Source organism: Anomaloglossus baeobatrachus, chromosome 7, assembly GCF_048569485.1.
Source record: "Anomaloglossus baeobatrachus isolate aAnoBae1 chromosome 7, aAnoBae1.hap1, whole genome shotgun sequence".
NCBI classification, from domain to species: domain Eukaryota; kingdom Metazoa; phylum Chordata; class Amphibia; order Anura; family Aromobatidae; genus Anomaloglossus; species Anomaloglossus baeobatrachus.
In genome coordinates, this window is record NC_134359.1 from 295597169 (window position 1) to 295606473 (window position 9305).

At 45.9% G+C, this 9305-nt stretch overlaps 1 protein-coding gene across 1 annotated transcript; it reads right to left on the minus strand.

The window, feature by feature from the left end:
• Positions 1 to 407: 407 nt before the first annotated feature.
• LOC142246460 (nmrA-like family domain-containing protein 1) lies at positions 408 to 4343 on the minus strand. Its single transcript, XM_075319517.1, has 5 exons — positions 4209 to 4343; positions 3049 to 3287; positions 2705 to 2954; positions 1563 to 1753; positions 408 to 883 (listed from the first exon to the last, which is right to left on the minus strand). The coding sequence occupies exons 1-5, from the start codon at positions 4246 to 4248 to the stop codon at positions 704 to 706; spliced, it is 900 nt and encodes a 299-aa protein (XP_075175632.1). The 5' UTR covers positions 4249 to 4343; the 3' UTR covers positions 408 to 703.
• Between the last annotated feature and the right edge of the window lie 4962 nt (positions 4344 to 9305).

Consider the following 9305-nt stretch of genomic DNA (forward strand, 5'->3'; position numbering starts at 1 on the left):
TAGTGACCGCCGCTCCAGTCATCACTGAGCTGCAGCGCGGCCCTTTATTTTCCCCCGCCATTAGTGGGTTTTACACCCCCCCCCACCTTCCTCTCTGTGACCTCCATTAGGGGTTTGTAGAAAAATCATGAATTGGCGGCCACCATGACCAGCTTTATTACCCATGGCAACCAATCCTCATTTCTAGTGTTTCCATAGGTAACAGTTGTGGATACGCGGCCTTGTGATTCCCAGTAACCCGTGTTGGTCATTATGGACAACTCCACCACTGGCGGCCCATAGCAACCAGTTAGATTGCAGCTTTCATTTTCCAGCCGCCATTGAAGTGGAAAGGATTTCGACTGTTGCTATTGACAACACCTCACAGATGGGGATTCTCGGCCTTAGTTATAATAATGGAGTCAGAATTAGGAAATAATATTTTTTATTGAACACCATATAGAAATAGTCGCCCCCCCACAGGCTCCGGAGTGTGTCGCAGTAATGGTCCCAAGAACCGGCAGAACTAGAGGAACAGACGGTCTATAGCAGCCAATCAGGTTACAGCTTTCATTTTCTATAGCCCAGCTCAGAAGAGGGAGCTGAATTCTGATTGTTACCATAGCAACCAGTATCTTTAGTAGTCTCCACACTAGTTTTTCTATATCAGCCCCTATATTTCAGTATTTCACAGTCTTTTCTCCACCACACGTCATAAGTTCCTTCACAAGTCCTTAAACGCCTCCTTGTTCTCCTCCATCCATGGTTCAAAGGTCTTGGCCTTGGGGTTGAGCTTCTTGGTCATCGCCACGTCCCTGTCGGGCTTCTTGGTGTAAAAGCGGAACATGTTGGCCAGTTCTGCCGCTCCGGGGAAGGAGAGCCCCTCATAGGCTTCAGGGGTGATCTGCGGGTAAAATGCACAATTAAGGGACATTGCACCACAGGCCTCAATATAACATATTGCTCTCTGGTATCATCCATCTTATGCAGATGAGGTAGTTGGTTCTTGGGCTGCAGAACAGTCAGCAGAACTATAAATGCAGCTCTGGTTTTCAGTCAGCATAGGACACCCCTTTCCCCTCCATGTCTAGTGTCAGGTACAAGATGGCTGCCTTGTTAATCACCCAGTCTTCATGGTGGAGGTGTCTCATTTGAGGGCAGAGCACAAGTGTAGAAGTGAGGGGGCAGTTTTGCACATAAATCAGACTACTCTCACCAGGGCAAAACTATGGGGCAGTGTCATCTGCGATTGACTTCTGCCATAGCGACCCGAGAAATTAATAGCAGCATGCTTTGTATGGCAGCGATTCTTGGCTCATGCACCCCCATACAAGTCTATGGGAGCATGTGAAACATTGCACTGCGGTCAGATGTGAGTGCAGTGCAATGTACACAGATGGGAGAAAGCGCTCCCTCTTCTCCGCAGCTGTGATACGATCGCATGGCCCTCGGCTGATGCTCGCAGCAGAGGATCAGTAGCATATCGCTTCTGATGCTATGCGCAAGTGGAACCGTACCCTTATATCTACACTTTCTACGGCCACATAAGCGTGATCCATCCCTGGAGAGGCCGCTGATCTCACCTTGGCGTCTTTGATGTCCTTGCCGGTGACTCTGGACATTATGGCCGCATACTGCTCCACCGTCAGCTTCTCCGTGCTGAGACCGATGTTCTTTCCTATGTATTCTGATGGAGACTTCAGGATGCTGACCACCACGCCGCCCAAGTCTTTGACGGACATCCCATCCAGGAGCACATCACCCATCGGGACCGCTGGAAGGAAGAAGGGGGTGGGGGAGAAAATTAAAACAAAAAATGTAATTAAACTGGAGATAACTGCAGACTGGACACAACTAACAAATCCTCAGCTGTAGGCTGTAAAACTTTGGATGTTCACAAGCATATGACTATTCAGATAATTTTAAGATCCATTATACTCCAGAGCTGCATTCATAATCCTATAGTTTTAAGTTGGAAATTTGGCTACAATAAATCACACTATTGCCCCCTACTGGTACTAAAGTATTCAGTGTCCAGGCATTGGGTTAGGCCAGTTTCACACATCCTTCTTTTTGCCGGTTTGGCGGATCCGGCGCGCTCCCATACAGTGAATACAGTACAATGACAGCGCAACAAGCGCCGGTCACATGCTGTCATGTGACCCGGAAGTTACAGCGCTGTCATTGTACTGTATTCACTGTACGGGAGCGCGCCGGATCCGCCAAAAAGAAGGATGTGTGAAACCGGCCTTACTCCCTGTACAAGTCTGAATGCTGCACTTGTGTGACTGGAGTATTCTATAATAGACAAATCCGGATGACCTTCTGGGTGTAAGAGGGTCCTGTATCCCTTTAACTAGAGAATCAGTCCAGAGGATACAATAGTCTTCCTCCTCCAGAAGAAGAAGGGCCCCAGCAGTCAAAACTATTTAAAAGGGTTAATTTAGTCCAGACCACAAGTCTTCAGTCACTCAGTGCGACATGCAAGAATTCATGTGGGATTTCCATACTTCCGGCCACATTCCAACTAGACCTCGCTCAATACACTTGCATTGTGAGGCCGCACAGGCTAGTTGGCACAGGACTGCATATATACAAATCACATGCGCAGTTTAGATACAGGTAACGGGGGGGTGGGGGGGGGGTTGGAACCTTAGTCATCTTCTAGAAGAAAGCCCATTTATGACACAATGGCAGGTCCTGTAAAAGACCCTGCTTCTTGTACCTAGTGAGTAGCCATCACCGTCCTTGTTCTTCTGGGGTTTGAAGAAGGTCAGCAGGTTCTCGTAGTAACTGGGAAGCCGCACGCTGGTCATGGGGACCCCGATCTCACGGAAATATTCCTCAATTTCACCTTTCCCATCAAAGTGTAGCACCTCCAGCTTTCCCTCCGTCAGTTTCTTCACATTCTCCAGGCCACTGAAGACCACGATCTCCAGGGCGAGACGCTTGGAGATATCTGCAATCAGTTTACCCTGGAGAAAAAGATAATATACATAACAGCCCTTACATGAACCAGGAGGCTCAGGATGAGCACCACATCATTCCATCCATCCATGGGGTCGTTACCTGTGTGACCTCTTTCTCTTTGCTGAAATGCTCCCAGAAGTTGGTGACCACGAACACCCCATACGCTCCGCTCAGTGCGGCCTCCAGGCTCTTCTCATCGTCCAGATCCGCGGACACGACCTCCGCTCCGGCCTCCTTTAGCTTCGCAGCTGCCGGTTTGCTGGGGTCTCGAGTCACTGCCCTGACCTCAAAGCTGCCATCATCCAGGAGAGCGGCAGCGACCGACCCACCCTGAGCTCCTGGAGAGAGAAAGGACCAGACATGGCGGACATCAGCACCGCAGCCAAACTCCCCACCCAGGAGTCCAGGAAAGCCGAGTGACCACCTGCAAATATTCACCAGCAACCCCGATCTAGCAGAGAACGCTGACCACCAAAATGGCACCAGAGGGCGCTCCAAGGGATTGATTTTCTTGTCATAAAAGTGGTTCTAACAGCGACTATTTGTACCTCATGTCCGTCCTCCCCTCCCCCTTCTTATGATTTCTCTTTTTGGAGGGAATGGGGTAGAATACACACACACAAAGGCAACACCATTTTACAGGCCCCACTATATGTAAAAAAGCTTTGAAGATTTTTTTTTTTATTCAAGTGCTGCACAGGAATTAGCACAATATGGAAGGGGGGGGGGGGGGGAGAGAGATATATATATATATATATACACACACACACACACACAGTCTAAAAAGTTGCACCCAGTAATCTAAGTGATACATCACTGGATTCAGGATCTCTGTCCTACAGTATACTGCTCGGAGATGAGGTAGCAAAACTCTGCTGACAGATTCCTTTTAAAGGCGTTAAGCAGGGGGGGGGTCCCCAACATGTTACATAAGCCACAAGTTGCAGATTTTCTGCCCCATTTAGAGTATATGGTGAACATTTCTACATCAGATATTTCCATTGTGAAATACCACTACATGGAAAGTCGCCATCAGACGCACATTGCCCCCTGCATCAAGAGAATGGGTCAGCTGCCATATTAATGACAAACCCAGCCCTGGCCCCACAGCAAAGAGGAGAATCAAAGAGAAAAACATCAGGAAAATAATGGAATATAGTCAGGAGTGGGACGAGCACAGAATCCCCCCCACATCCAGACACCCCCAACTGCAGGGAAAGTTCCCCCAAACTTCAGCCCTTCCCCCTCCCTGCACTCACCTGTGGCTCCAAACACTACAATCACTTTCTTGTCAGCCATGGCCACTGCTGTAGACTGGAGGGTTCCTGCAGGTATACAGCCTGGACCAGTGTAGAGAGGGTTATATACTGAAGCCCCGGACCCTCCCCGCCCCTGGGCTGCGGCCAAGTGTTATTATGACTCAGCTGCTCACAATAGACAACCAGGAGGGCGGGGACCCTCAGAAAGTCAGCCCCTTATCCCAAGACCCTATAACGCCCCCCGCCATGTCCGCCGGGCAGTCAGCAGACAGGCATGAAGTCTCTGCGGCTTCTGTCATAACTCAGATTATCAGCTATAGTTTTTATGTTGCTTATATAGCTCTATTAATTCCACAGCGTCTTACAGATGTGATCTATTTCTATTCTTACTTGGTCCATGGACAATCCCTTTTAATTCACCTCCTTTTCAATCACAGAGTCCTGAGTTGCAGCTGAAAATACGATTAAAACATAAAAGATCGTCCATGTCTCCTCCTAAACGTCCTGTGTCCGGCTGTAAGAGGACTGTCTGCAGCAGGAGCCTCTCCCCTCTGCCCCATCTACAGTAGGAGAACATGTGTGATGGCGACTCTTGGTCGTTCTCACTCAATAAAAGTCAGAAACTACAGACTAAGGGATTAAATTTGGAAATTTATGCGCTGCTAAATTATGAGCTGGTGGAGAATATATATCTATATATATGCGATCTTGGATTAGCGATGAAGAGTCTTTCAGTCACTGACAGCAAGCAGAGGTGTTGAAACGATGAGAGATTGAAAAACAAAACATTGACAATTGCACAGCGTTTTATTTTATACATTTAAAGGGCAACTCCAGCAGAATTAATAGAAAGCAGCGGCTCCTTTTTCTAGGACTGTCAACGGCGGATGCTGATTGGTTGAAGGTTTCCAGCAGCCAATCAGCGCTCGGCTTGCAGGCGGCCATTGTGAATTTCGCAAGACTCCTCTTTCTATGGACAATCCTTGCCCTGAAGGTGCAGAGAATGAGATCACATGACCCGGGCGGCGGTGGCGGTGTAATCCGAGTATTGATGTGCGGTTTATAATCTCACTGTATATAATGGGCCGTGTAGTGCAGTAATCCTCCGCAGCCGCCAGCCTCATACAGGGGAGACATCATCCAAGAAAACCGCCACAGACTGTGTGAGCTCCACTACAAGGGCCCGTAATGCAGGGGGGCACTTAGTTTTTCCCTACATCACATGATTGTGTAAAGACATCATCTGGATATAAAGGGCGTGCTGGGAGATTTCAGCTCTGAAGTCTGCAGAATTATGAATGCAGCTCTGAAGTATAAGTTTGAGCTCATATCTGAGTTGTGAATTCTGTTTTCTTTTGTTATAGGACAATGTACGTTATGTGGTGTTACACATGATGCTGCAGAATATCGCCCATACCCCCATTCCTAAACAGGCAGCACAGTATCAGACGGGCCGTGTACAGGACTCCCTGCAGTCGCGGTGGTATCACCCTCCTCCTGGTCGCAGTACTGGGGACACCCTGTAATGTCAGTAATGCTGGTGTCCTGCACTAATTTCACCTAAACAGAACAAACCTGCTGAGGGGAGAAAAACCTAACACATTCTGAGGAGAACCCGGAAATATAGAAAAAAAAATGCAGAGGAGCAGAAATGATATATCATGTGACTGCCCGTTTGCAAATAAGTTGTGATCAGCAGAGGTTCGGGAACAGAGTTTGGGGGCTTCTATTCTCAGGCTGGAGAGGGCCATGGTTATTGGACCCTACCCAGCCTAAAATTAGCAGCCTGCAGTCACTCAGAATTGATGCATCCATTAAATGCGCCAATTTGTGCGCTTTACCCAGTTCATTCCGATTGCCCTGGAGCGGTGGCAATCGGCGTAATAAGGAGTTAATGACAGCTGTGATTTGTCCCAAAAAAAAAAAGAAAAAGAAAACCCAGCTGCCATCAAGACTGTGGTTAGTAATGGGTAGAGGTCTTTGAGATCCTCCCTTTACTAATCGTTGAAGTAAAAATAAAACTGCATTTTGGTGCGATGTAGCCAAAAGCCAGCCCCCTCTTCCCCCCTCCGCAGAGATGGGGCATTTTTTTGTGTGTGTGATTTGCTTGTGGTATTTGAGGATGGAAAATGTCTGTCTAGCCCGAGCCTTAATCTGCAGATGTGGAGGGAATTGTACATGGACTGGCCATTTCCTAACCAGCGTTTCTCACCCCGGATGTGGAAAGGAGAGGAGCTGCGCAACGTCTTAGTGTTTCCGTCCTTCATTATTGCCAAATTTTCTGTTTGCTGTCAGTGAATAAAAACTCATCGTAATCATGTCCTCCACCCATAGGGCTTATCCCTCTAATGCCGGAGGACATAATGCTATATCCATACCCTCCCTACGATAGAGTAGTGTCAATTGAAAGGTTCAAATGTAAAAAAAAGAAAAGAAAAAAATTCCCCCCCCCGTATAGCATTGTGTGTAAGGGGGAGATTTACCAAAATGTCAATTATTCTGTATCCTAAAATGTCGCACCTCCACCCAAAAGTACAAAGTGATCAAAAAGTCTAAAATTTACCCCAAAATGTTACTAATAAAATCTTCATCATCCCGCAAAGAAAAATTAAAATAAAGTTCACAGCTCAGACTGGGGGGGAGGGGGGGACCCTATCCGAAATTTGATAAAATTAAAGGCAATCTTACACTAACAACATTGGTTCCTGCAGCTTCTTGTTTACATCTCTGCAACAATGACATCACATGTATCCACATGACCGCTGCAGCCAGTCACGAGTGTCAGCAGCCAGATGATGTCATACTTCCTAACTTTTGAAGAATAGAGGGACAAATTCTGCGGCACACTCAGTCAAGTTTTGACCATGCCCTTAGCCACACCCATTTGGCAGTAAGGGGCATTCAGCAGATCCCCAGACTGTTCATTCATAGCAGCCTGAACGTTGTCAGTTATATAATCATCACTTCACACATGCTGCTTTGTCTCCATAAGGCAGTGTTCACACGTTGCATGAATCCTGTGGGGTTTTTTTGTTTCTGCACCAAACTACACAACAATCGTCTGATTATTCCATTTGCTGCATGTTTCGCCTTTTCCATTATTTCATGCATTTTTAGTACAGAATCTTTGATTCTGCACTTGTCTCCATGCGTTTGTTTTTTTGACGCTCCACATAGAAGTCTCTAGACTGAAGGAAGGGGAAGGTAAAAAAAAGTTCAGCTGCATCTTCATGAAATCACATCCACTTTGCTTGGACAGTTAAATGGCTGAATTAGTTTAAAAAAAAAAAAAAAAAAAGTTAAAAACCCAGCTTCGCATTTGCAACAAGTATGTATCAAATGTCATAAAAGTGCATAAAAAAAATCCCCTCTGCAAATAGGATTGTTAATGTGCTTATGGTGCAGATACCTGGCAAAAAAAAAATAAATAACCCCACAGCCTTTACACTGTGAACACAACCTCATTTTTTTTTTATTTTTTTTTTAATGGGCTTAATAGAAAAGAAAATAATTGTGCCATTTAGTGATCCCATAAATAATCTGATTGCCACTGTTATTCCGATTACAGAGACAATATGTCCATGCTATTTGCTGATTTTTAGAAAATAAAGCTCATTTAAAATTCTTCTTAATTTTATTAGAAATAAAAAAAAAATTATATATATATATATATATATATATATATATATATATATATATATATATATATATATACAGTGCCTACAAGTAGTCTTCAACCCCCTGCAGATTTAGCAGGTTTGATAAGATGCAAATAAGTTAGAGTCTGCAAACTTCAAACAAGAGCAGGATTTATTAACAGATGCATAAATCTTACAAACCAACAAGTTATGTTGCTCAGTTAAATTTTAATAAATTTTCAACATAAAAGTGTGGGTCAATTATTATTCAACCCCTAGGTTTAATATTTTGTGGAATAACCCTTGTTTGCAATTACAGCTAATAATCGTCTTTTATAAGACCTGATCAGGCCGGCACAGGTCTCTGGAGTTATCTTGGCCCACTCCTCCATGCAGATCTTCTCCAAGTTATCTAGGTTCTTTGGGTGTCTCATGTGGACTTTAATCTTGAGCTCCTTCCACAAGTTTTCAATTGGGTTAAGGTCAGGAGACTGACTAGGCCACTGCAACACCTTGATTTTTTCCCTCTTGAACCAGGCCTTGGTTTTATTGGCTGTGTGCTTTGGGTCGTTGTCTTGTTGGAAGATGAAATGACGACCCATCTTAAGATCCTTGATGGAGGAGCGGAGGTTCTTGGCCAAAATCTCCAGGTAGGCCGTGCTATCCATCTTCCCATGGATGCGGACCAGATGGCCAGGCCCCTTGGCTGAGAAACAGTCCCACAGCATGATGCTGCCACCACCATGCTTGACTGTAGGGATGGTATTCTTGGGGTCGTATGCAGTGCCATCCAGTCTCCAAACGTCACGTGTGTGGTTGGTACCAAAGATCTCGATCTTGGTCTCATCAGACCAGAGAACCTTGAACCAGTCTGTCTCAGAGTCCTCCAAGTGATCATGAGCAAACTGTAGACGAGCCTTGACATGATGCTTTGAAAGTAAAGGTACCTTATGGGCTCGTCTGGAACGGAGACCATTGCGGTGGAGTACGTTACTTATGGTATTGACTGAAACCAATGTCCCCACTGCCATGAGATCTTCCCGGAGCTCCTTCCTTGTTGTCCTTGGGTTAGCCTTGACTCTTCGGACAAGCCTGGCCTCGGCACGGGTGGAAACTTTCAAAGGCTGTCCAGGCCGTGGAAGGCTAACAGTAGTTCCATAAGCCTTCCACTTCCGGATGATGCTCCCAACAGTGGAGACAGGTAGGCCCAACTCCTTGGAAAGGGTTTTGTACCCCTTGCCAGCCTTGTGACCCTCCACGATCTTGTCTCTGATGGCCTTGGAATGCTCCTTTGTCTTTCCCATGTTGACCAAGTATGAGTGCTGTTCACAAGTTTGGGGAGGGTCTTAATTAGTCAGAAAAGGCTGGAAAAAGAGATAATTAATCCAAACATGTAAAGCTCATTGTTCTTTGTGCCTGAAATACTTCTTAATACTTTAGGGGAACCAAACAGAATTCT

Bases quoted from the DNA above. Each gene is read 5' to 3' on its own strand.
- LOC142246460 (XM_075319517.1), bottom strand. From the start codon at position 4,248: ATGGCTGACAAGAAAGTGATTGTAGTGTTTGGAGCCACAG. The intron at 2,955-3,048 runs GTAACGACCCCA...CTTTTTCTCCAG, and splicing joins AAGAGAAAGAGGTCACACAG to GGTAAACTGATTGCAGATAT. The intron at 1,754-2,704 runs GTACAAGAAGCA...TCTTCCTTCCAG, and splicing joins CGGTGATGGCTACTCACTAG to CGGTCCCGATGGGTGATGTG.